We start from the raw sequence: 27,877 nt of genomic DNA, 5'->3' as shown, positions 1-27,877 counted from the left end.
CCTCGAACTCCGTGCCCTCTTGAGAGCAGAATCCACGACCGCTGAGTCATGGGGCAATTGTGGCCGCATTAGCTCTGGGTCAGAGTGGATCCTGTACTGGGACTCTGCTTTCTTGGGAATGGTGGGGTTAGTTAATGGTCGCACCCAGTTCCGAAGCAGCGTCTCCTTAAGGACATTGTGCAGCGGCACCGTGGAGGACTCTCTAGGTGGTGATGGATAGTCGAGGACCTCGAGCATCTCGGCCCTCGGCTCTTCCACAGAGACCACGGGGAAGGGAATGCTAATAGACATATCCCGCACAAAGGAGGCAAAGGAGAGACTCTCGGGAGGTGAGAGTTTCCTCTCCGGTGAAGGCATGGGGTCCGAGGGAAGGCCCGTAGACTCCTCTGAGGAGAAATATCTAGGGTCCTCCTCTTCCCCCCACGAGTCCTCATCCTCGGTGTCGGACATAAGCTCATGTAGCTGAGTCCTGAACCGGGCCCGGCTCGACGTCGAGGCACCAGGGTCTCGGTGTCGTCGAGCGGTGGACTCCCGCGCCGGCGGGGACGGAGCTCCCTCCATCGACGTCGACGGGGACTCCACCTGCGTGGCGGTCGAGACCGGCACCGCAAGCGGCGGCGGTGTCGACGGCCCCGGCGCCGGGCTAGAGCTCGCCGGCGCCACAGTCATCGGCGCCGAGGGCGCAAGCACCCCCGGCGCCGGCACAGCCTGGCGCATCAGCCCTTCCAGGATCCCCGGAAGGATGGCTCTGAGGCACTCGTCCAGGCCCGCTGCCGGGAAAGGCGGTGGGGCCGGTAGGGGTGTCGGCGCCAGAAGCTGCTGGGGGCCAGGAGACGGCACCGAGGTGCCGGAACCCCGAAGCGTCGGTACCTCCACAACCGACGGAGACCTCTCCTCTCGACGATGACGCTTCGGCGTCGCCTCCTCTCCGATATCCGGATGCACCGAGGGCGACCGGTGACGACGCTTCTTGTCTTTCTTACGATGCCCGTCACCGGCGCCGGAGGGCATGGAGGAGGAGGAGGTCGATCCCCCTCGGTCTCGAGGTACCGGGTCAGACAGGGTTCGGTCCCGTGGCCCACGAGCTGAGGGAGTGACCGGGGCCGACTGCCCACGCGGCCTCTCACCCCCACTCTCACCGGAGGACCGGCGGGCCGACGGGACCTGTTCTCCTGGGGTCGCTGCCATCGGTGCCGATGTCTCGGGCATCGATACCGGTACCGAAGGACCGGGCGTCGATACCGATGCCTTCGAGGTCGACGTCGAGGGGCCGGCGCAAGTTCCAAAAAGACGGTCCCGCAGAACTTGCCTCGCAACCTGAGTCCGTTTCCGGAGACCGAGACACAGAGAACACGACTTGATATTGTGCTCCGGCCCGAGGCACCAAGCGTGGGTGTCGGTCTGCGAGATCGGCCGGCCGCAGCGACCACACTTTTTAAATCCACTCGGGACCTTCGTGGACATCGACGGAAAAATCGCGTCGGCGAAGTCAAAGTCGTCAATGGTGGCTGAAATCACACCACGAAAAGGAAAATGACCGTGCGGCCACTAGGCCGCAATGTTGCGTCCCCGCTGGAAGCGAGGGAAAAAGGGAGCGCGTGCTCCACACGCGCAGGGTTTCTTTTTTTTTTTAAAAAGAAACCGGACGGTAACTATACCGAAATAATACAAAGAAAAAACACGATCGGCGTAAACGCGATCGAAAATCCGGCGGCTGAATCAGAGAGAGCGGCGAGGCACGACTCTCTCCAGACGCGGAAAAAAAGGAACTGGCGGGAGCGGTCGCGCACGGGCGGGAAGACGGCCGCGCATGCGCGGTGGGCGTGCCCTGCGTGCCGACCGTCCCGCGAAGCTTCTTTCCGGTTGGTGGGGGCTGCCGCGGACGTCACCCAGTCGTGAGAACAAGCAGCCTGCTTGTCCTCGGAGAATGCCCTGTACACTGCTCAAACCAAAAAGAGTTTGCTGCAGCATGACAGAGAAGGCTGCAAGCAGCAAAACCACATCACTCCCTTCCTGCAAAAGCTACAATGGCTACCAATACCTTACAGGGCAAATTTAAAACTCTATGCTTGATTTTCAAGGTCCTCAGACAAACTGGGCCAGAGTACTTAAAGAATAAGTTAGCCCTTTACACACCTTTGAGACCTCTAAGGTCCTCTCAAGGATCATCACTATCTATCCCCTCATTAAAAGAAATTGTATGATGTGATACCTGCCAGCGAGCCTTCTCAGGAGTAGCCCTATGTCTAACTCGAGACTACCTCTACTTCAGGAAGCAGGTGAAAGCCTGGCTCTTCTCCCAAGCCTTTAATACATAGTCTGACTGACTATACACCACTCTACACCTGGACTAGCTAGCTACACACAATGCAACTCTAGATCAATTCCTTATATCTTGTTTAACTATACAAAGAACTTGCCTTGAGTTTAGCCACCCATGAATTTATCCCAACTGACTCTGTATCACCCATCTTGTCCCCATCTATATATTTGCACTTGGCCCCTTGGCTACATGGTAAGCTGTATTGTAGAAAAGCATTAGCATAATATCTATGCTATTTGAATGTTCTAATGTATGCTAATTAGATGTTTCATTAGTATTATGCTGACATCATATTATATCTCTGTTATTTGAATTTCAGTACTGTTACATGTATGTTACACTAGCATTTTTAGCACACTCTAATGCTAGAGACACCCATAGGAATATATGGGTGTCTAGCGTTTATCATGCGCTAAAAACGCCAGCACATCTTTGTAAACAGGGCTCTTAATTTAAAACCATGAATTACACTGTGGTAGTCCCATTACTAGGTTTTAATTTGCTGTTCTCAAGTTTACCTCATTTATTGTATTTATGCTTATATTTCTGGGGAAGGGGTGTAGCGTGATATGAGTTTAATCATCAGAATTAAATGTGTAGCATGATGTTGTGTTGGATCAGATACATATATATACACCAATATATTTGTGCAGCTTTTAAAAATATATTTGACACTGCAGCAGAACTGGCTCCTCTCCCCCTCCCTTTGGGAACATTTAAAAGACAAAAGAGAGATATATAGCTTCCTCTGCCCTCCCACCTAACAAAAGCTTGACTAAGGTGGATACCTGAAGACTCATCAGGACATCTCCGAAAACCAAAGACCCAAGAGACAGAAAGTCTGGAGACCCCATTGAAGACAAAGACTTCAGAGGAAAAGCATAAACAAAACATTTGCCTGTCATCAGAGGTATACCTGCCCCCTCCCATCAGCCATCAGACAAATGGACGCCAGGGCATGTGCAGAAAGGAAAGACTTATAATGTGATCATGTGAACAGACTACATTAACCATAATGCCTTGCAAAATATCCAGGACATGCACACACCATGCTTCTCTGCTAACATTATAAAAGGCCTGGAAACAGCCCAGCTCTCTCTCTTGGGACCTCTTCCTCTTGGGACCTGCTGCTCTGGGCTGGGAAGACATCCCTGACCATGCAGCTCATCACAGCATGCTTGTAACAAGGACTGTAAGTTAACCTATAACCTTAAGATTTGGACCTGTTACTTTGTTCTATTTTATGCACAAATTCTCTGTTCTAAGATCCTTTTAAAAACTCTCTCTCATTTGTAACCTTATTTATATGATTACATTAATCATATTGTAGCTTAATAAACCTTTTTGAAGCTAAAAATATAGTCTCTTTGTGTCCTGGGTGCATAACTTTAAATCTGGAAACACAGGACACTGCATTTCAACAGAGATAATATTTAATTCATTGCAATTGTAATTATTGTTGCTTTAATCAGCAACTGGTGGAGAAATTTTAGCGAGTGCTCTTAAAATAATCCCCTGCTCTTTGTTCTTAAATATCATATTAGGACTGTGACAATTTTGTAACATTTTTAATGGATATTAAGAACATTTAAATTATTTCCGGTAACAGGGGGAGCCTATTCCGAAAGGATGGGCTCCACCTTAACCAGGGTGGGACCAGGCTGCTGGCATCGGCAATTAAAAAGGAGATAGAGCAGCTTTAAAACTAGAAACGGGGGGGGGGGGGGGGGGGGGGGGGGGGGGAGGGAAGGCAGACAGTTGCTCAAAAGCGCATGGTTCAGGATAAGGTATCTTTTAAAGATATCTCCAAAACAGGGAAGATAGGGTATCCTGATAGTGAGGTTGCAAAAGAGACCGTAGTAGATCAGGTGTCCTTAAATAAAAATCAGACAAAAGATTGCAAATTAATATTATTATTATTGTTACATTTATAACCCACATTTTCCCACCTTTTGCAGGCTCAATGTAGCTTATATATAACTGTTAACGGCGTTAGCTGATTACGATAAGAACAAATACATGGTATGAATAAATACAAAGTGACATTGTGGTAGAAGGAGATACATGTATGGTAGGTACAGCTGGGGGGAACTTAGAGAGGGAAAGGGGGAAGGAGTCAGGTAATGTCCATTACGGTTTTTGGTTACATTGTGCCGCAACTGACCAGGTATTGTTATGTTGGGTTGGTGGGGTATGCTCTTCTGAACAGGTCTGTCTTTAGTGCTTTTTGAAAATTTAGGTGGTCGAACGTAATTTTTACTGCTTTTTGACAATGCATTCCATAGTTGTGCGCTTAGGTAGGAAAGGCTGGCTGCATAAGTGGATTTGTATTTGAGTCCTTTGCTGCTTGGGTAGTGGAGGTTTAGGTATGACCTCCCATCCTTCTCTTTCCATCTCTCCTTAATTTTATCCCTCCTTACCCTTTCTCCCAAATTACACTATCCTATCCTGTCTACCCTCTTTTATCCTAGTCATATATTATCTAGCTCAACTTATCATACACTACTAAGCCCGACTTTACGTTGTTTTACTACTCTTTTATTAAAATTCTATTAACTTTGTATTTCAATTTACTATGTAAGCCGCACTGAGCATGCATTGTGTGGGAAAGCGCGGGATACAAATGTAATAATAATAATAATTTTGTGGTGTTTCTGGTTGGCAGGTCGATGAGGTCTGTCATGTATCCCGGTGCCTCGCCGTAAATAATTTTATGAACAGTCGTGCAGATTTTGAAGGTGATACGTTCTTTGATTGGTAGCCAGTGCAGATTTTCTCTGAGTGATTTGGCGCTGTCAAAACGTGTTTTTCCAAATGTAAGCCTGGTTGCTGTGTTTTGGGCAATCTGAAGTTTCTTTATGATTTGATCCTTGCATCCCGCATAGATTCCATTACAGTAATCTGCGTGGCTTAGTACCATGGACTGTACCATAATACTGTGAAGTACTAAGCATGATGTAAATAGGAACAACAAACATAGTTTGAAATATCTATATGCGAATGCCAGGAGCCTAAGAAATAAGATGGGAGAGTTAGAATATATTGCACTAAATGAAAAATTAGATATAATAGGCATCTCTGAGACCTGGTGGAAGGAAGATAACCAGTGGGACACTGTCATACCGAGGTACAAATTATATCGTAGTGATAGGGTGGATCGAATTGGTGGAGGGGTAGCATTGTATATTAATGAAAGCCTTGAATCAAATAGACTGAAAATTCTGCAGGAAACAAAATACTTCTTGGAATCACTGTGGATTGAAATTCCATGTGTAAAGGGGAAAAGGATAGTGATAGGAGTTTACTACCGTCCACCTGGCCAGGATGAACAGACGGATGCAGAAATGTTAAAGGAAATTAGAGAAGCAAACAAACTGGGCAACACAATAATAATGGGTGATTTCAATTACCCCGATATTGACTGGGTAAATGTAACATTGGGACAAGCTAGGGAGGTAAAATTCCTTGACGAAATCAAGGACAGCTTTATGGAGCAGCTGGTGCAGGAGCCGACGAGAGAAGGAAAAATTCTACACCTAGTCCTTAGTGAAGCGCATGATCTGGTGCAGGAGGTAATGGTGCTGGGCCGCTTGATAACAGTGATCATAATATGATTGGATTTGATATTAGCTTTGAAGTAAGTATAAGTGGCGGGGCATAATCGAACGCGAACGCCCATCTCCATGGGCGTCTATCTCTGAGAACGGGTCTGTGAAGGGGCGGGCCGAATCGTATTTTCGAAAAAGATGGACGTCCATCTTTAGTTTCGATAATACAGTTTGTGCCAGGCAAATGCATTGGATTTGGGCGTTTTGAGCTGGGTGGTTTCGTTTTTCAGCGATAATGGAAACCAAAGCGGCCCAGCTCAAAAACGAACAAATCCAAGGCTTTGGGTCGTGGGAGGGGCCAGGATTCGTAGTGCACTGGTCCCTCTCACATGCCAGGACACCAACCGGGCACCCTAGGGGGCACTTTAAAAAAATTAAAAAAAAACATTAAATTTCCTCCCAGGTGCATAGCTCCCTTACCTTGGGTGCTGAGCCCCCCCAAATCCCACTCCCCACAACTCTACACCGTTACCATAGCACTTATGGGTGAAGGGGGGCACCTACATGTGGGTACAGTGGGTTTGGGAGGGGGGTTAGAGGGCTCCCATTTACCACCACAAGTGTAACAGGTGGGGGGGGGGCCTGGGTCCACCTGCCTGAAGTCCACTGCACCCACTAAAAACTGCTCCAGGGACCTGCATACTGCTGTGATGGAGCTGGGGATGACATTTGAGGCTAGCATACAGGCTGGAAAAAAACGTTTTTAAAGGTATTTATTTTTGGTGGGAGGGGGTTAGTGACCACTGGGGGAGTCAGGGGAGGTCATCTGGTCATTTAGGGCACTTTTTTGGGACCTGTTCGTGACAAAAAAGGGTCCAAAAGAAGTGCCCTAAATTCTCGCTAAAAACGCCTTTCTTTTTTCCATTATCGGCCGAGCGCACCCATCTCTCCTCGGCCAATAACCACGTCCCAGTCCCGCCTTCACCACGCCTCCGACACGTCAACTTTATTCGTTCCTGCGACGGAGTGCAGTTGAAGACGCCCAAAATCGGCTTTCGATTATACCGATTTGTGCGCCCGCGAGAGAAAGACATCCATCTCCCGATTTGGGTCGAAATATGGGCTTCTTTCACTTTCAATTATAAGATGGATAGGAAATCAAATACATTAGCGTTTATCTTTCAAAAAGGAGACTATGATAAAATGAGAAGAACTGTGAAAAAAAAAACATAGAGGAGCGACTGCGAGGGTCAAGAATTTACATCAGGCGTGGATGTTGTTCAAAAACACCATCCTGGAAGCCCAGGCCAAACATATTCCACGTATTAAAAAAGGAGACAAAACGACAGCTGGCGTGGTTAAAAAGTGAGGTGAAGGAAGCTATTAGAGCTAAAAGAAAATCCTTCAGAAAATGGAAGGAGGAACCAACTGAAAATAATAAGAAACAGCATAAGGAATGTCAAGTCAAATGCAAAGCGCTGATAAGGAAGGCTAAGAGGCACTTGCTACACAGCCATTTCATGAGGGAGCCCTTACCGCCACCGAGCTAACCTAGCGGTAACTGGGCAGTGCACAGCACTACCTGATTAGTGCCAGGTACACCCCAGCACTACAAAAATGTATCTATTTTTGTAGTGCTGGATATGACGGCGTGCTGGGGGTGGGAAGTACTGCCAGGCTGCTGCGGTAGCCAGGCGGTACTTCCTGTTTAGCAAGCAGTAAACCCACGTTGGGCTTACCGCCGTTTTGCAAAAGGGGCCCTAGGTCTCATTGCATAAAAAGCGACCTCTGCTAAAATAGCACACGTTATTGGTATAATAAGACATCTTCACGGTAGTCCATGTTGATAACTTCCCCCCTTAGATGCGTGCATTTACACCTGCTATTGAATGGTGTAAGCAGATGCACCTAAATATTGGCGTGTAACTGCTGACTAACGCTAGTATCTCTAATGGATTTGGTCGGCAAATTTACTGCTATATAGAATACTAGCTTAGCGCACAGATTTTTGGCGCCCGTCTTTTAATGCCATTTATAGAATTGATTCCTTTCACTTTAGGAACCAAGATAGCATCTGGACCCACCAATCACAAAAACTGAATCCACTGAAAATGGACCAAATGCAAGTCAGTATGAATTTTAAAAAAAAAACGCAAGTGAAGTTAGCAGGTACATTCACAAAACCAGAAGCAAACTTCACTCCAGAATGTTCATACCACCTTTAGCATGAGCTGTGCACTCTGCATCTTCCCCGGGTATTTGAGAATCCTTGGCCAGTTCTTTGAACTGGGCCACTGCAGGGAAATTAGGCACCTTAGGTCAATCTGAGGCCCTGTGCCTCCCCCCCCCCCCCTTTCAGTTTACTTTCATGCTCTTCCCTAAAGATTTTGATACTTAAATAATAATCATAATCACTCCATTTATGCATTGTTACAGGAATGTTTTGAACACTATAGTTTAAATATCAGGGCCCTGTTCACTAAGGTGCACTAGCATTTCTAGCGCGTGCTAAAAATCAGCGTGCGCTAACCATGTAGACACCCAAAGGAATATTATGGGCATTTACACAGTTAGCGTGTCTCTAGCATGGCTTAGTAAACAGGGGGTTAGTTTTTGTTTGGAAAACATTCATGGAAGGTAATTTTATAACAGGTCACCTAGGTGTGAAGGCCAAGTTTTGGGGTGATTTTATAAACACAATAGAGGTGCCTGTGTCTTTTTTGCAGGTTTTATGAGGCTCTTTTCTAATGGTGAGTAAAATGAACCCCTGGACATTTACACTTGCTCTAAAGCTGAGGTAAATGTATGTGTGTGAAATACTCAGGTACATTGCGACTCCTCCCAACCTCCTCCCCCTGCACACCCCTACACTCAAGTTACATCAAAAGAGGTACAAACACACTGCGTTTACTTTATGTACATGTAATTTATTGATTTATTTATTAGACTTTATTTACCGCCTTTTTGAAGGAACTCACTCAAGGTGGTATACAGTAAGAATAGATCAAACATGAGCAGTAGGCAATTACAGCAGTAAAAATAGTCGAACAACAAAGTATGGCATGGTATACTACTTGCAACGACAACACAATATGTACTAGAACATTATAATTGGTAGTGAAGGGTAAGGCAAAGTTGTAACATATAGATGAGTAAGAAAGTAGGAAGAATTAGAAAGTAAGGTGATTGATTTGAAGAAAGTTGCACATGAGGTCAGAGAGATGGTTAAATATTATCTCAGCTAGGGTTTGAGTGGATAAACATGTCCCACTGCAGTATGTGCAGCCCGAGTCACTCCTTGTGTGTGTGAGTGAGACTAACAAGTTAGTTACTTCTTCCATTAAAGGCTTGGTTGAAGAGCCAAGCTTTCACCTGCTTCCTGAAGTAGAGGTAGTAAAGGTAGTAATGAGACATAAAAGGAAGTTTGGGAACTGTATATTTTTTCCCTTACCCCGAGAGTGCGTAGTTTTAAACACTTTATAGTACCTTAGGAGTAATGGATTCCGGTTCAGAGAGGTTTTTTTTTTTTTTTTTTTTTTGGGGGGGGGGGGGTGGGAATAAATCAGTGTAATAATGTGTATAAGCAATTCACTGAACAATGTATTGTCTATTTGTTCATTTATTGATTTCTTAATACTATATAATAAGATTTGACAATAATAGGTTGGGGGAGGGGGTAAATGTTTTAAAAATTTAATGACAAACCATACTCGTGTCTTTGCTCTATAAGCTTTGATGTTTGACACTTTGTATACAAAGACTGTTAAATGTATTTCCTATAATTGGTCATCAATAAAAACGTTGAACCATACTTTATGTAAATGTAACCTCTGGGTAATTTTATAAAAGCCCTTTTCCACTGGTGAAAGTTTGTAAAATTAACCCCAATACAGGCCATTTCCAAAAGCCTTTTACCTAGGTGTGATCTGCTAGTTCTTTGAATCTGTGCAACTCTCAGGAAACTATTGGCTTGCTTGCATTTGGCTGTTCTTTGCTACCTCACAAAAGCTGTCACCCTAGGCAATCACATGTCTGTCTAATGATTAAACTTGCCCTGTGTTAAAAATTCAGCAGTTGATGTAATAATAATCTATGTACTGAAGCTCTGCGCATGTTTACTAATGCATGTGTAAGAAAGATTTGTGCTGAAACCAAATTATATGCAAATAATTTGCACATAAAATGTGCATAAACACAGGAAAGCACAGAGCTGCCATTGAAATATGCATACAAACATGCTTTAGCAGCATGTGCAATTATTATATGCCAGGGTGTTGCTGGAATGCAATTCGGTGCATATTACTGGCTTGGTATCATTTACTGTCAAACATTTTACCCATCATTTCACAGTATGGTACCTCTCCTTAACCCTGGTAATACAATCATCTCAATTAAACTTTTTGTACAGATTGTGATGTGAAATAACACTCTGTCCTTACCAGGGTTTTTCACGTAACAACCAGGCTTACACACTCTCTGCTTCTGGCACAGTCCACAGTCATCTCCTTTTACTTTTGTGCAGTAAAATACATTTTGACAACTACACACAGTGTCTCTGGTATAAGTACAGCTCTGCTTTTCACTCAGTCCCATGTCTAGAAGAATTAGACAGATGTTACATAAAAAAGGTCAGTTTCACCAGCTCTGATATTAGTGTAGATCCCCTATGGGTGAGGTTTACAGCAGATAGTTAAGGGTTGTGATCACGGTGAAAAGGCCCCGCACTCAACACTCACCAATTGGGGAAATACAGAGAAAAGTAGGGAAATCCTGTATTCTGTATTTTGTATAGGGTGCAACTCAGTATTTTTATAAATGTATTTCCCTTAATGTTAATTCAAATTTTCAAAGTGATGACAATGTTGCATCTTAATAGAGAAATTAAAATAATTTATTATGCAAGACGTTTTTTTAAGATTCAATAAACAAGTGTAATAGATTCAATAAACAGCTGTATGAATGTACATTAATGACATGTGACAATTCTTTTCTTTATACCCTTAGAAATTATAAATGTCAGCAAACAATCAATACATTTTACATATCAGTTTTCCTCAACTAAACCAATCAGATAAATATCAGTTTTTAAACTTAACTAGTGTATACTGCAATAGAATGTACTGTTTAATATATGTCCTTGATTAAGAGTTGATTCTTTATTTTAGTGATGCCCAAAAGGATACTTTAATTGCAGTTTTCCTCTTCTTCTTCCTTCTTTCTTCTTTTCTCTCTTTTAAACGTTGGGTACCATTTAATTCTCAGTTGTGATGATCCCTGGCCAGGGAGCAGGAACCAGGAACTGAAGAATACCTACTACACTAAGCTAATAAAAAAATCAACAACAAAAACCCTAAACCCTAATTAAAGTACCTAACATCTGCCACATTCACCTAAATATTTTCCCTAGCTAGCTATCCCAATTAAATAAACAAATAATTATTTTTCCCTATTCTATACCCTCCCACAAAATGTTGGAATTTTTAATCCCCTAATGTACAAAGATTCTTTAATTCTGTGTTTGGTGTCACACCTTCCACAACCACCAGTATTCTTCAAGAATCTCCTTGTTACACAGAAGGAAAAGAAACCTTCAGACGGTTTCACAGACCCATTCAATAATGAAACTCAGATTTAAAGTTTTACATCTGAGCTGCCATAGACAATCTCTTCAAAGAATGTACTTTTAAAGTTCAGAGTAGCTCTTTACAGAACTGGCCTCAAAGCCGCACTGCTTTGCTTACATTTAAAAACATTCTATCAGGGACAGCTTATTTTCCAGCACTTCCAAACTTTACTCCCTTAGGAAAACAGATGATGCTGAAATGATTTACCATCCCAAAACTAGTCAAACAGACATCAAACATCTCCTACCAGCCCTTAAATACGCGTCGGGCTTTCAAAATTAAATGTCAGACATCCAAACCACTCTTTCTAAGCACAACCAAAGTATTTTAAACTTACAATTCAATTTATATTTCAATTTCCAGTGACAACCAGTTGCTGCTCACTGTCACACATCTGCTTAGCACTACAATCACCACCCAACTGCCAGCCTGAGCTGTTTTTTTTTTCCCTCCTGAGAGTTCCACCAGCACAAGCCCAACATTCCAAATTCCCCCCCAGGGCACAATTACAGCATTTTAAAACAAAATAAACATTTTTCAAACATATACAAACAGGCAACATGTCTAATTGATGTAAACTTTGGTACCTTTCACCCCTGAAGCCTGAAAACCCTCTTTATTTCCTCTGGCACGCGACTCCAGCCGCTCCGTCACGAGCCAGCTTCAGCTCCAGCCACCTCCCCTGCACCCGACGCTCCTCAGCGCATGCAGCGCTTACACCAACGCGGGCCATTTTAAAAAATAATAAAACGTCGGGAGAGTGCACCGGTAAGCCCCTTTTAAAAGGGACACAAATCATTTTATTTTTTAATACCCCATTTACATTAGTGTTGCCAAGTGGCTTCATGTTGTACCCCACTATTATAAAAAGCAGCACTTAGAAGGCTGTTGACTAATTATAGCTTGACGAATCTGTTTTCTAAAAATTAGAACTAGTTGTGTCCAGGGCTGGGGATACTGCAGAACTACAAACAAAAAAGGCAACACTGGGCCTTCAAGACTGAGACAACAGGAGTCCTTATTGACAGATGACCCGACACGGGCCCTGTTTCGGCATAAAACAACACCTACCTCAGGGGTCAAGGTTTGGTTCTGCAGTATGCAAAATGTATAAATCCAGTGCTTCAAAAAATGAAATGTGAAGATTAAGGTCTTTTAGAATCCTTCTCGTTTGTATAAATAGCTATTTCTAAAGGAGCTTAATCTTCACATCGCGGCTGTAATTTCCTACAGACACGCTCACTTGTAAAGAACCATTTCATTTACGCCGAAACACAGCCCGTGTCGGGTCACCTGTCAATAAAGGACTCCAGTTGTCTCAGTCTTGAAGGCCCAGTGTTGCTTTTTTTGTTTGTATACTATGTATGCTGTATTACCCTCTCTATTTGTTTGATACTGCAGAAATAACCATTTATGGTCCTGAAAGAAGTCGCGTTGCAGACACTGTGTAATTCTGACATCTAACAGCTAGTTAAGAGTGCACTCAGTGCTGGGTTTCAGAGAGAACCATGATCCATGGCTAGAAGTGAGAGTATTGGCACTACAGTGGTTGGACTAATTTCACCAAAACACACGTGGCAGGAGATAGGAGCAGGTTCTGCTTGAGCTGAAAACCAAAGAGTCAGGTACAAAATGCTGAACCAGTTCCCTGACCTCCATTCCTTTCTATCCCCATGGAAAGACTTAACCTTCCATCTGGCACTAGGCTAGGAACTGTAAACTGAGGATATTCCAAACCGGGGTCATCTGTGACAGCAATTACTTGCCATATATGCACAGTAATTCTCTGAAGGTTTCCAAAATGCTGAATACCTCAAAGGTGACAGCATTTTAGCAGGACATCCTTTTTAAATTTAGAATACAGTCAAAAAAAATTGCTGTTCTCACCTCGGTCACAAGATTTGCATTGGTCACACTCCTTGTTGGCATTTGAGTGATCCATGTATGTCCCTTTTGTGCAATTAATGCAGGTTCTGACAGAAAGCACTGTGCAATGATCAAGCACCTTGGTACCTAAAACACACAGGAGAAAAATTGGGATTATTTTTTTCAAGAATTGTCTGCAGTCATAAACAGCTGAATGGGGTGGGCCACAGAGGCCATGACCCCACTGATTTTTGTCCAACACAGCAGCAGCAACTAGAGAGTGTGGTGATGGGGTTGGGGCTGGAGATTGGTTTGTTTGCCCCTCCCAACCAAAAAGATATTAGGTTGTCCCAGTCTGCAGTTACTCTATCTCTTTTGAGTTTTACTTTCAAGACAAATATATGATAGGAAAATCCACCCTGTAGAAAAACAAACAAAACTACAAGTTACTGTTGTAAAACTATTAAGGTAGTCATTCTCCTTTGAGTTGCCAGATTGTTGGAGACTTTGCTATGAAACCTTGTGGTTATGTGATTCCATGCATGGATAGAGAGTGTCAAAGTATGATTAAAATCTTTATACAGTCCACTTAAGGGTCAATTTTCAAAAGAGTTTAACTGGCCTAATCTCAAAGCCCTGTATTAGCCTAAACAGCCAGCACTAAATAAATAAATAGCCTCCAAGATCCCCTACATAACATGTCAAATAGTTCCTGCCCTATCAATGCCTCTGTTTCTGCTAAGACAGTTAGTTTGATTCTATAAATCACATTGCAATCCAAATAAAAAGCTACAATGACTAGGGGTAGGAATTTTGGCTCACTCCTTTTTTCAATAGTAGCTCAAGAAAAGTTGTATTCAGATACAATGGCAATTTTCCCATCCCCAGAGTTCTTAAAATCTAAATTTGCACCTGAGCCAATGGAAGATTAAGTTACTTGTCCACAAGCAGCAGCAGTGGGATTTGAATCTGGGTTTTCCCCATTGTCACCCCACTGCTCTAACCATTAGGCTATTCCTCCATGAGCCAGCCTGATAGAAAGATCCGTCTGCCAACTGATTCTATCATCTCAGCATCTCAGGATGCATAGGCCTGTGTTACATTTGGAGCAAAGCACTGGCAACTTTTTAATGCTGCTTAGTAAAAGGGTCCCAAATAATTTCTAATTTTAGAATGAATGATGTGAATCTTAGAAAGAGACATTTTTCACCTACCTGGTGGACACAGGGGGCAGCAAGTTGTTTCTGACAGGTATTCATTATCTCTGCACATTTGAGCCTCAGTGTGGAAAATCAAGAAGAACTTTATCAAAAGAAGAAAGAAAAATCAATGCTATTTTTGTTGGAATAATGTATTGTATTTTACATGCATTGCCTGTCACCAATTTTTTCTCTGTGATTACTCTGTGACCTCTGATGTAAATTGCTTAGAGAGGTCACACCCATGCAACTTCCTGTGGGGGTTAGGCACAGCACATGGAGCTCATGTTCTCTCCTAACCTGAGAGAATCTATGGTGGTGTGAGCATCCATTACCATCTAAGCACATGGAAAGAGCTGATAATCCAAATGTATAGTATTATGTATATATAAGCCTGTCTGAATATAATCTAACAACAAACTGTGAGTAAACAGATGTTTTGTTACTTCAACTTTAAAGTGACTCAGCAGTGAATTATTCAGGGGTGTATGAGAGAGATGAAGAAAGAAATTAACATTTCTAAAGCTGAAGCTGTGTGTATAAAATCTGCTAATTATTTACTACAAATAATCCAACAAAAGGGTTATGGGCCCAGGGCCAGGAATTGAAAAAGAAGAGAAATATTACCAGGCAGTAAAAAAGCCACATTTTTCTCTTAAGTTTTAAAAGAAAGATTCAGTCTGTCTCTCTCTCCCCCCACACACCAAACAGCAGGCAAGGCTAAGAAAATGGCTGAGGGAGGAAATTCACCATTTTTCTACTCTCTCAAGGTGCCTAAATTAACTGAATTTAATTATCAGCAGTGGGAACTAAGATTCATATGTCTCCTTCAAGCAAAGAAACTAAATATATGCTTAGACCAAAACAGAACAGCTGAAAATATGGCTGAATGGGACAATGCAAACTATTATGTGAAGTGCATGTTTTTGGAAGCTCTCTCAGAGAAACAAGCCATATTAGTGGAGGGAAAAGATACACCAAAGGACATTTTATATAAACTGAGAACTATGTATGCAACTACATATGCAAAACAGCAACCAATTTGGTTAGCAGAGTTGAATGAAACCAAATTAAGGGATAAAAGTAAATGTAATGATCACATTATGCATCTTATGTCTTCATTTCAAAAGCTAGAACTTTCTGGAATTCCCATGTGTGATGCATTGAAAAGAGCATTTCTTTTTACCTCACTATCAAAGAAGTTTGATGTTTTTAGGTCTGTAAATGAAGCCATTGAAGGGCAATCTTTTGAACAGGCAGCATCAAAACTAAGGCAGGAATGCATAATTAATGATTCTGAGGAGATGTGTTCTCAAAGCAAGTCAGAGAGAAATGAAACAAATTTCTTGGCAAAGAACAGAGGAAGGCGGAGCTATGGGAAAACTCCACCCAAGGGCAAGCTGATTTGCTATTCATGTGGAAAGGAGGGACATGTATCTAAATGGTGTAAGGAAACACAAAACACTCCCTCTAGCTCACCTAAGCCAATGGAACTAAAGAATTTTCCAAGCAGAAAATGTATGAAAGACAATGATAAACATAAGGGCTTTCTAATGGCAGAAAAATCTTTGACTATGGTAAATAATAATTCAAATGAAAGTACTTGGATTTTGGATTCGGGGAGCACATGCCATTTAACCAATTCTAAGGATTTCTTTCAGGAAATGTGTCCAGAAGAAGGTATTCTTCAAACTGCAAACGCAGGGACTACTCAGATCCAAGCAAAAGGCATTGGATTCTTAAAATGCAAAGTGTCTAATGAAGTTAAAGAAATTCCTGTAAGTGATGTCTTGTATATTCCCCAAGCAGTTTGCAATATGCTTAGTGTATCTACATTAGATAAGAAGGGATCTGCGATTCATTTTGAAAACAGTAAGTGCACAATCTCTAAAAATGATGAAGTGTATGCTGAAGCTTTTATGCATAATGATGTTTATAAACTGAGCATTTCAGGTGAAGCCTCATATCTGGCGCAAGTAAGGAAGAATGATGGTAAATGTAGTCTGGAAATCTGGCACCGCCGCCTGGGACATCGTGATTTTAAGGTGATCCAGGATCTTTACAGTAAGCAACTAGCCACAGGCATTCAGATAAGTGCAGATGCTGGTAAAATGGAGAAATGCATAGACTGTGTTACTCAAAAAGGTGCATACACAGGAAATAGGAGTAATAAAGTACTGGACTTAATACACAGTGACTTATGTGGACCATTTAATATCCCATCATTGGGAAATAACAGATTTGTGCTAATATTCTTGGATGATTTCTCTAGATATTGTGTGGCCTATTTGCTGAAAGAAAAAAGTCAAGTCACAGACATGCTGAAGAAATACGTAGCCATGGTGAGCAATAAATTTGAAAGAAAACCAAAGGTTCTTCAGACCGACAATGGTGGTGAGTTCACTTCACAAAGCATGCGCACATTTCTAGAACAAGAAGGCATTCAGCATATCACAACAGTAGCTTATACACCAGAGCAAAATTCTGTTGCAGAGAGAAAATTTAGGTCACTTGTGGAAATGACCAGATGTATGCTGTCAGATAGCAATCTCCCTAAAAGACTATGGGGGGAAGCCATTCTCACAGCAGTGTACCTACAAAACAGAATGCCAACTAAAGGCGCTGAGCGCACACCACATGAGACATGGCATGGTAGGAAGCCAAACCTGTCACACATAAGAACATTTGGAAGTACAGCATATGCTCATGTACCAAAGCAAAGAAGGCATAAGCTGGATTCCACAACAGAAAGGGGCATTTTAGTTGGCTATGCTCCAGGACACAAAGGATATAGAATTTTGAATCTGAAAACTGGCATTGTTGGCATAAGACATATTACATATTTTGATGAAAACAAAAGGGTTGATAAAGGCTGGATTATCCCAGATGAGCCTTATCATCCAGAATATGAAACTAGAACCATAATAGACATGCCAGTGCATATAAATGCCATACCAAGGCAGATGTCTGAAAGCAACTCATCTGTATCTAACGAGGAACAGGCAGAGGAAGCAGACACAGAAAGGATCATCGCAGGAGACAGTACAGTTGGAGAAGGGGAATCAATTGGAGAAGGACTCTCAGATTTAGAGGATGCGTAAAGGTCAGACCAACCTGTTGTCAGACGCTCATCCAGGGAAAACAAAGGTGTTCCACCCCCAAGACTGTCTTACCTAACAAAGTCAGCAGAAGCTCAAGAGCCCTTAACATGGGATGAGATTGAGAAAATGCCAGCAGAAGAAGCTGCTGAATGGCGTAAAGCTGCACAAGAAGAAATTGATGCATTGGATAAAAATAATACTTGGATTCTTACAAAATTACCTCCTGGCAAGAAAGCTATAGGATGCAAATGGGTATTCAAGTTAAAAAGGAATGCACAAGGAAAAGTGGAAAGGTATAAAGCCAGATTAGTCGCAAAGGGATATCTTCAAAAATATGGAGAAGATTTTGATGAAGTGTTTGCACCTGTAGTGAAACACACGACAATAAGAACACTTCTGAGCATTGCAGTCTCAAAAGGCATGCAAGTCAACCACATTGATGTGAAAACAGCATTTCTTCATGGAGATATAACTGAAAACTTGTACATGGAACAGCCAACAGGTTTCATAAATACAAAACAAAGACAGCTAGTGTGTAAATTAAACAAAGGTCTTTATGGATTAAAGCAAAGTGCAAAATGTTGGAATGACAAATTGCATGAAATATTGACAAATTTAGGATTTAAGCAAGGTGAAGCAGATAAATGCTTGTACACTAGGTGCAGAAATGGACAATATGCATACATTTTAGCTTTTGTTGATGATCTGCTCATTGCAAGCGAAAGTGAGCAAGAGTACAAGGACATTGTAAAATATTTAAACCAGAATGTTGAGATAAAAGAACTTGGTAATGTGTCATACTATCTTGGTATAGAAATTGAGAAACAAAATGATGGTTCTTATCTTCTAAGCCAGAAGCAGAAAATAAATGAGCTTATTGAAAGTTTAGGTATGCAAGATGCCCAAGTTGTAAGCACTCCCATGATCACTGATTTTCTGAAGGATGAAACAGTAAGAGAACCTTTACCAGATAACATCCAATATAGATCAGCCATAGGTAAGCTTTTATATCTAACTACCACATACAGGGCTGATATAGCAAATGCAGTAGGAATTTTGAGCAGAAGGGTCAGCTCACCTACCAAATCAGATTGGACTGCAGTTAAAAGGATGGTAAGGTATTTAAAAGGTACCATTGATTGTAAATTAAAGATTTCAGCCAATAGTAATCCAAAACTAATATGTTACTGTGATTCAGATTGGGCAGGGGATCATTCTGATTATAAATCCACAAGTGGATATGTGTTTATGTATGGAAATGTACAAATTTCTTGGGCCAGTCATAAACAAAGTATTGTGAGTCTGTCTTCTACAGAAGCTGAATATGTGGCTGTATCAGAAGCATGCAGAGAACTGATGTGGATTGAAAAACTTTTGCTGGATTTTGGAATAGCTGAACAGAGACCAATCCAGATAATGGAAGATAATCAGAGCTGCATCAGACTGTCACAGAATGACAAGGTTCAGTCACGCACCAAGCACATCGCAACGAAATATCACAACGTGCGAGAGCTGGCGAAAGAAGGGGTCATCAGTCTACACTATTGTCATACCAGTGAGATGACAGCTGACATCATGACCAAACCGTTACCCAGAGAACGTTTTGAGAATCTGCGTATAAAGCTTGGACTTTGTGTGAATTAATAATTGCATGACAGTTATGCATGAGAAGGGGTTTGTTGGAATAATGTATTGTATTTTACATGCATTGCCTGTCACCAATTTTTTCTCTGTGATTACTCTGTGACCTCTGATGTAAATTGCTTAGAGAGGTCACACCCATGCAACTTCCTGTGGGGGTTAGGCACAGCACATGGAGCTCATGTTCTCTCCTAACCTGAGAGAATCTATGGTGGTGTGAGCATCCATTACCATCTAAGCACATGGAAAGAGCTGATAATCCAAATGTATAGTATTATGTATATATAAGCCTGTCTGAATATAATCTAACAACAAACTGTGAGTAAACAGATGTTTTGTTACTTCAACTTTAAAGTGACTCAGCAGTGAATTATTCAGGGGTGTATGAGAGAGATGAAGAAAGAAATTAACATTTCTAAAGCTGAAGCTGTGTGTATAAAATCTGCTAATTATTTACTACAAATAATCCAACAATTTTCTCTATCCAAAAAACAGAATGTCTGTAAACAACATGGGCCCTGTTTACTAAGCAGGGCTAAGAGCGCACTACATCATCTTAATTTGAAGCTTTAAATATTTCTCTCATATTTACTAAACCAATTTGTCAGCTCTGATTTCAAACAACCTGATTTTTGTTTCAGATTAAATAAATACGTACACCCTTCTTGGTCTCTACAGAGGTCAAAGATTACATAGACACAGTGAATTAATGATCCTCCTATCAAACACGGTGTCCACCTATCAAAGAAGGGGCAAAGAGTGCAATTCTATAAAAGGTGCCCAAAATCTGGGCACTAAAATAGTATTCTATAAAGAAATCTGGGCACCCAGATGCTATTATAGAATACAGCCTAATTTTGCATTTGTGTAAGAGTCAGGTGTAAAGGTTGGCGCCTACATGTCGGCTTCTAGGTGCACAACTGACAGTATTCTATAAATCTGGCACCTAAGTATGTATCTCGCCCATGCCCCACCCACATGCATGCCCCCTTTGCAGTTGCATGCTAAAGCCCTTAAGTGCCAACTTATAAATGGCATCTAACTACTGTTTATCCCTCACTTGGGTACCTAACTTCTGTTTGAGCGTCTAAATTTAGGGTGCCTAACTCATGGTGCACTAAATAGATTTAGAAGGAAAGTGACTCTCAACAGACTGGCTATACTACTGGCTTTAAAACTAGGATCATCAGGGATGGGTGAACAAAGCTCCCAGTTAAGAAAAACATTAAATACCTCCATACACATGGTTTAAAAAAAAAGGCACCATCTAGAAAGCTGTGTTTACTAAATGCCCATAGTATAGGAAATAAAGGTTCTGAATCAAGACACTGATGGTAAAATTATGCCTTACCTGATAATTTTCTTTCCTTTAGTCGCAGCAGATGAATCCAGAAACTGGTGGGTTGTGTCCAACAGGTTGAGATAGAGAATACTATACTGAAGACAGTGATCCTGGATGGTCAGCCCCTCGGTCAGTCAATATATGTTGCATTACACAGCAGAACTATAAGCAAACACATTGAAAGCCTTCCTCACAAATGCAGAAATCGCAAACCAGACAGGGGCAAATCAAAATTCCCATGCATTGTCTTGTATGAAAAAAAAATCTTTCTTCTTTTTTTTTTTAAACTGTACCTCACAAAACCACAGACAAGAGAGACCTTCATCAACAATTAGAAGAAAAACCACTGCTGAATGGGTGGGATCCTTGATTCATCTGCTGTGACTAAAGTAAAGAAAATTATCAGGTAAGGCATAATTTTACCTTCCTTAGGCTCAGCAGCAGATGAATCCAGAAACTGGTGGGATCTACAAAAGCACTCCCTAAAGAGTATGGGAAGCCGTCGCTCCCCTAAACAGCACCGCTACACCAAAGCTGGCATCAGCCCATGCAGCCACATCCAATCTGTAATGTTTTGAAAATATATGCAAGGAATCCCAAGTAGCCGCCCCTCAAATTTCTTCGGGAGAGAAAAACACACACCTCCATCCACGAGGCTACCTGCACTTGCGTGGAATGGGCCCGCAACGCTGGAGGGGAAGTCTGACCCTCCAAACTATAGGCCAAAGAAATCGCTTCTTTGAGCCAATGTTCGACTGTTGCTTTTGACGCGTTGCTCAACAGGGGCCCTGACAGGAGCATGAAGAGTGATCCAAACACTGAAAATCATTAGACATCTGCAAATAACGGAGGAGCACTCTCCAAACATCCAAAAACTGAAGTCTTGCAAAATCCTTCGGATAATCTTCTCTAGAAAACAACGGAAGAAAAAGAGGCTGATTGAAATTAAAGGCCAAAAGTACCTTTGGCAAAAAAGAAGGAACCATATGTGACGTAACCCCAGATTCCAAAAACTGGAGAAAGGGATCCCGATATGACAATGCCTGATTCTCGGACAGCCGGAATGACAAGGCCATAGCCACCAAAAATACCACCTTTAAAGTAAGATAAGGATTGTGCAATGGCTTGAACAGCGCCCGTTATAGAGCTTTGAGAAACTAATTCAGATTCCAGGTCAGACACGGATAGCGAATCGGAGGACGCAGGTGAACAGCACCCGCAAAAAATGAACCACATATGCTGCCAAAGAAGAGCCTGACCAGCACCCTCGGTAACATGCAAGCGCCACTACCTGAACACACAGAGAATTATGTGCCAAACCCTTCTGCAGACCCTCCTGCAGGAAGGCCAGCAGCTGGGACACGGTCGCCCGCAAGGGGGACCAGGTGTGTTCTGTGCACCATGCCTCAAAGGTGCGCCATACTCTAGCATACACCGTAGTAGTAGACCATTTCCTGGCGCAAAGAATAGCTATCACTGCATTCAAATAGCCCCTCTTTCTTCATCTCAAGAGCCAGGCCGTAAGACCAAAGCGGGAGGGATCCTCCATCAGTACCGGACCCTGATGCAACAGATTGGGAGAGAAAGGAAGCAGAAGAGGAGCATACCAAGGACGCTGCGGCCAAACCGGGGCTACCAGAATGGCCATTCCCCGATGCCTTCCGATCCTGTGCAAGACCCATCCTATTAGGTGCCAAGGAGGAAAAATGTACAGAAGTGCCAACTCCGGCCAGGGCCGCAGGAGAGCACCTAACCCTATGAAGTCAACCTTGCTCTGTTCCGTTACTATATTTATGGAAATAAATAAATAAATAATAGATATCTGGCCATTTAGATAGACATTCAAATCAATAGTAGCTGAATAGCAGCTGAAAATCCATCGACAGGTACGTTTTACATTCACTAGTCACTCTTAAATAACTTGTTTTGAATATCAACACAGTTTTTTTGTTTGTTTCAAGGTTCAGGCTCTTCACATAAGGTCATCCACTTCTGAGGATCATTAACCACCTGTTACACGTTCCTTTCCCAACCAAATCCTGAACCCTCAATTTTTGTGATGCATCTGATCCCTGAACCCTCAATTTCTCTGATACACTTGATCCTCACCCCCCACCCCCACCCCAATCCCAGTCTGGATCTGTTATTGATGCTTTCCTTCCTACTGTCCCTCTCCAGTGCTCCACTGTTACCAGAAATCAGTGCATCACTGCACTCATTTTCTACTGATAACAGCAGAGCTGGATCTACAGGACCCCCGAGCTCTGCCAGGTCCAGGTGGAGGTTTGTGAAATTAGAGGTCCCTGGGATGAAAGGGGGCAGCTGAAAGCCTACTGTACCTACAGAATTGGGAAAACCAGGCCTGCTGTACGGTACTCAATTACATGAGGGTTGACACAACAAATGTTTAAAAATCTGCTATTATTAAAAGCGAATTTTAAATTCTCTTTTGTCCACAGGATGGCAGTAAGTGACTGAAATAACAAGGAGGTTGCTCTCCATATTGATAAATGTAACTACCTCTCATAATAATAAGTTTGCGCCTGTAAGTTCATGATGTTTCGGAACTGCATCAGGGACAGTCTTCATATGACGTCTCTCTCAAGTTTATCTTGCTCTGATAAAATTTTCCAGGCCTTAGCCAGATACTGAGCGTGTCAGTGAGAATCCTGCACAGTAACGATGATTCCACTGGATAACTCCATCTACAGCTGATTTGCTCTTGTCTCAGGAAAGCTGTTAGCCACTTATACTTTCTCTGCTTTTGTAAAGTAATGGGAGAAAGGTCCAGATAAATTATGATCATGGTGCCCTTCCATTTAATCTGGCCCTTGGCTTGAGCCGCCGCTAGCAATGTCTCCTTCACCACAAAGTTGTGAAGGCAGGCAATAATATCATGGGCCTGATGTTCTCTGCATGGACCAAGGGTCCTATGCATCTGATCAATTTTGATAACTGTAGTAGCTCCATCCTACCCATCTGGGCCCAGGATGGCCCTGGCTAAGTCTTGAACAATCATTGTACAAGTTGGTGAAAGTAGATTCCTCTGGAACCCCGCGCACTCTAAATGTTGAGATCACCGGGTTTGAGATGGCCGGCTTTGGTTTTCGGCCATAATGGAAACCGATGCCGGCCATCTCAAACCTGGCCAAATCCAAGGCATTTGGTTGTGGCAGGGGCCAGCATTTGTATGCACTGGTCCCCCTCACATGCCAGGACACCAACCGGGCACCCTAGGGGGCACTGCAGTGGACTTCAAAAATTGCTCCCAGGTTCATAGCTCCCTTACCTTGGGTGCTGAGCCCCCCAAAACCTACTCCCCACAACTGTACACCACTACCATAGCCCTTAGGGATGAAGGGGGGCACCTACATGTGGGTACAGTGGGTTTGGGGGGGGGGGGTTGGAGGGCTCCCATTTACCACCACAAGCGTAACAGGTAGGGGGGATGGCCCTGGGTCTACCTGCCTGAAGTACACTGCACCCACTAAAAACTGCTCCAGGGACCTGCATACTGCTGTCAGGGAACTGGGTATGACATTTGATGCTGGCATAGAGGCTGGCAAAAATATGTTTTTTAATTTTTTTGGGGGGTGGGAGGGGGTTGCTGACCACTGAGGGATTAAGGGGAAGTGATCCCCGATTCCCTCCGGTGGTCATCTGGTCAGTTGGGTCACCTTTTTAAGGCTTGGTCGTGAACAAAAAGGGACCAAGTGAAGCCGGCGAAATGCTCGTCAGGGCCGGCTTTCTTTTTTCCATTATCGGGCGAAGCCGGCCATCTCTTAACCATGCCCCCATCCCGCCTTCCCTACCCTGCCGAGACACCCCCTTGAACTTTGGCCAGCCCCACGACAGAAAGCAGTTGAAGCCGGCCAAAATCGGCTTTCGATTATACCGATTTGGCTGGGTTTATGAGATGGCTGGCCATCTCCCAATTTGTGTCAGAAGATGGCCGGCCTTCTTTCAAAAATAAGCAGGATAGGCAGCCACCAGACAACTCAAACATGTCTAAATGCTTGTATGAATAAATAGGCCTTATGTTTCTTCCTGAATTTGGTTTCCATGTCAATCTTTCTTCCAGCCATCTGTTGCAAAGTAGCCAGGAAACATGGTTGTCTCTCTCCAGCCCACCACCATTGCCCTTATGTCCACTGAGACATGTGTCAAAGTATGGCTATCATCCAACACCTATGTATGCAGCACATCACACTTGTACCCCAATGCTGGTACACCGCATTATACCTACAGACTGTCCCTGCCTCTTCTAGCTGCCACCAGTGTGATATCAGGGAGAGGCTGATGTGTGTAGCATTGTGACAGGTCCAAATATTACTGGTGAAATGTAAACTACCCTCTGCCTTGACCAGATACGTCTGCAGACAAAGCACAGCACTGATTATAAAGGCTGGGGATCACCCGCCTACTAAATAGTATCCTGGAGAGTATTTGTTGAGGCTAAGAACCCATGTTCTCAATCACCTACAGGAGGGGTTGGTCACCAGGGCAATCATTTTCATGATGTAAAGGGCATCACCTTCAATGTTGCCATATGCTTGTCTTGAGCCAAACCCCACATCATCATCTCTATGATGACTTGCTTAGATGGGTGTTGGGGCTGCTCATCTGCCACCTCATTGGGGGAACAGGCTAGGGGCTCAGCTCTTTTCTGTGGAAAGCATAAGAAATGATCTACAAAACTTAGAAGTATGGCCAGTTAAGTTTAATGTGAAAAAATGTAGAGTGATGCATTTGGGGTGCAGAAATCCAAAGAAACTGTATGCAGTAGAAGGAGAGAGACTGGTGTGCAAAGATAAGGAAAAGGACTTCAAGGAGATACTGTCTGAAGCTCTCAAGTTGATAAAACAAAATGCAGTGGTCATGGCCAGAAAGGTGCTATACTGCATTGAAAAGGGAGTAACCTGCAAAGAGAAGGAGGTGTTAAAGTCCCTGTATAATAAGTTACTGAGACTGCACTCGGAGTACTATGTTCAGTTTGGGAGATCATATCTTGCCAAGGACATATGCAGTTCAGAGGAGAGTAACCAAAACGGCATGGGGTCTCTACAAGAAAACATGTAAAAAAAGGAATTTTTGCTGTTACGACCTGCTGTTTTAACACTGGGGCTTCCTTTAATTTAAACTATCCGTGTAAATGCATTATAAAATATATGGATGTAAAATATGTTTTCTTAGTACCGGATCATTTAAAACAATTTATCGCACAAAAAAACATTATGAAAGCTGCATGAAGCCAATTAGTATTAATCCTAAGGAAAAGTAATGAAGATATACAGTGGTAATACCCGTTAAGCCTTACTTTATTATTTTCTTTAATCTCTTCTCCTGAGTTATTGGCATACTCCCCCCATTATGGTGGTCTAAGATAAGATCTTTTTTTTTTTCTTTTAACTTCTTGTAAGAATTTTCCTCTGTAAACTAAATTAATCTGTTTTTCTTGCTCAAGTATAAATGCTTGTAAAATGTTTAAAAGGATAAATAAAGAATTAAAAAAAAAAAAGAAAACATGTAAAAGACCTGAAGATTTGAAGGTTCATATCCTGGAGGAGAAGAGGGACAGGAGAGATGCGATACAGACATTTACTACTACTACTACTACTACTTAACATTTCTAGAGCGCTACTAGGGTTACGCAGCGCTGTACAGATTAACAAAAGAACAGTCCCTGCTCCAAGGAGCTTACAATCTAATGGGCGAAACGTCAAGTAGGGGTAGTCCAGATTTCCTGAATACAGGTATGATGGTTAGGAGCCGAAGGCGACACTGAAGAGGTGGGCTTTGAACAAGGCTTTGAAGATGGGTAGGGAAGGGGCCTGGCGTATGGGCTCAGGGAGTTTATTCCAGGCATGGGGTGAGGCGAGGCCGAAAGGGAGGAGCCTGGAGTTGGCAGTGGTGGAGAAGGGTACTGACAGGAGAGATTTGTCTTGAGAACGGAGGTTACGGGTAGGGATGTAAGGGGAGATGAGGGTAGAGAGGTAGGGAGGGGCTGTAGATCGAGTGCATTTGTAAGTTAAAAGGAGAAGTTTAAACTGTATGCGGTACCTGATCGGAGGCCAGTGAAGTGACTTGAGGAGAGGGGTGATATGAGTGTACCAGTTCAGGCAGAAGATAAGACGTGCAGCAGAGTTTTGAACGGACTGAAGGGGGGATAGGATAGATGGCAAAGTGGGAGGCCAGTGAGGAGTAGGTTGCGGTAGTCAAGGCGAGAGGTAATGAGAGAATGGATGAGAGTTCGGGTGGTGTGCTCAGACAGGAAGGGGCGAATTTTGCTGATGTTATAGAGGAAGAAGCGACAGGTCTTGGCTATCTGCTGGATATGCGGAGAGAAGGAGAGGGAGGAGTCAAAGATGACCCCGAGGTTGCGGGCAGATGAGACGGGGACGATGAGGGTGTTATCAACAGAGATAGAGAGTGGAGGGAGAGGAGAGGTGGTTTTGGGAGAGAAGACAAGAAGCTCGGTCTTGGCCATGTTCAGTTTCAAGTGGCGGTTGGACATCCAGGTCGCAATGTCAGCTAAGACACTTGAAAGATATGTGAACATACGTTTTCCAAAGAAGGGGAGGCTCTAGAACTAGGAAGACATGAAAAGAATCTGCAAGGAGGGAAACTGAAATGCAATATCAGGAAATCATTTTTCACAGAGAGGTTGGAGGATGCCTGGAATGCTTTTTTGTGGAAGGTAGTGGGATGAAAATGGTGATCAAATGAGGAGAGAGAGCGAGATGGCAGTGACATTGGAGAGCAGGGTGAGTGGGGCACATGAAGGGATGGTGATACAAGATAGAAGGGTTGGGACTCAGGAGAAATGGTAGCCTAAGTGCCACCTTACTGTCATGCTGCCCCACCATCTCTTCCATGTGCCTTGCTCACCTGTACCCTCCCATATCACTCCTCCCCCTCCCCCTCCCCTCCCCCTCCCCCCCCCCCTCTCTCTCTCTCTCTCTCTCTCTCTCTCTCTCTGGTGAGCATTCTATCTGTTCCTTTCTCACCTCTTAGCACATGTTGGAGGGGAGGGGGTACCTAGAGGAGAGTCACTTGCAGCCTAAAATCATCCATCCTAGAGTACTGATAGAACTGAAAAATGAGCTTGCGGAGCTACTGCTAGTGATATGCAACTTATCCTTAAAATCGAGCGTGGTACCGGAAGATTGGAGGGTGGCCAATGTAACACCAATTTTTAAAAAAGGTTCCAGGGGAGATCCGGGAAATTATAGA

General features: G+C 43.1%; 1 protein-coding gene across 3 annotated transcripts in view; it reads right to left on the bottom strand.

The window, feature by feature from the left end:
• TNFRSF14 (TNF receptor superfamily member 14) overlaps positions 1–27,877 on the bottom strand; it is a 188,578-nt gene that overhangs the window by 23,317 nt on the left and 137,384 nt on the right. The window contains exons 2-4 of one of the 3 annotated variants that reach the window (XM_030186189.1): positions 14,576–14,663; positions 13,383–13,508; positions 10,311–10,466 (exon numbers count right to left, since the gene is read on the bottom strand). The exons of 1 other annotated variant lie outside the window; for it this stretch is intronic. In XM_030186189.1, coding sequence (XP_030042049.1) covers positions 10,311–10,466; positions 13,383–13,508; positions 14,576–14,663 — 370 coding nt within the window. The remainder of the gene's footprint in view (positions 1–10,310; positions 10,467–13,382; positions 13,509–14,575; positions 14,664–27,877) is intronic. One more of the 3 variants, XM_030186190.1, reaches the window with a different exon arrangement.

The sequence above is a fragment of the Microcaecilia unicolor genome, chromosome 13, assembly GCF_901765095.1.
Source record: "Microcaecilia unicolor chromosome 13, aMicUni1.1, whole genome shotgun sequence".
NCBI lineage: Eukaryota > Metazoa > Chordata > Amphibia > Gymnophiona > Siphonopidae > Microcaecilia > Microcaecilia unicolor.
The sequence above is the reverse complement of the archived record's forward strand: the minus strand, read 5'-3'. Positions and strand labels throughout refer to the sequence as shown.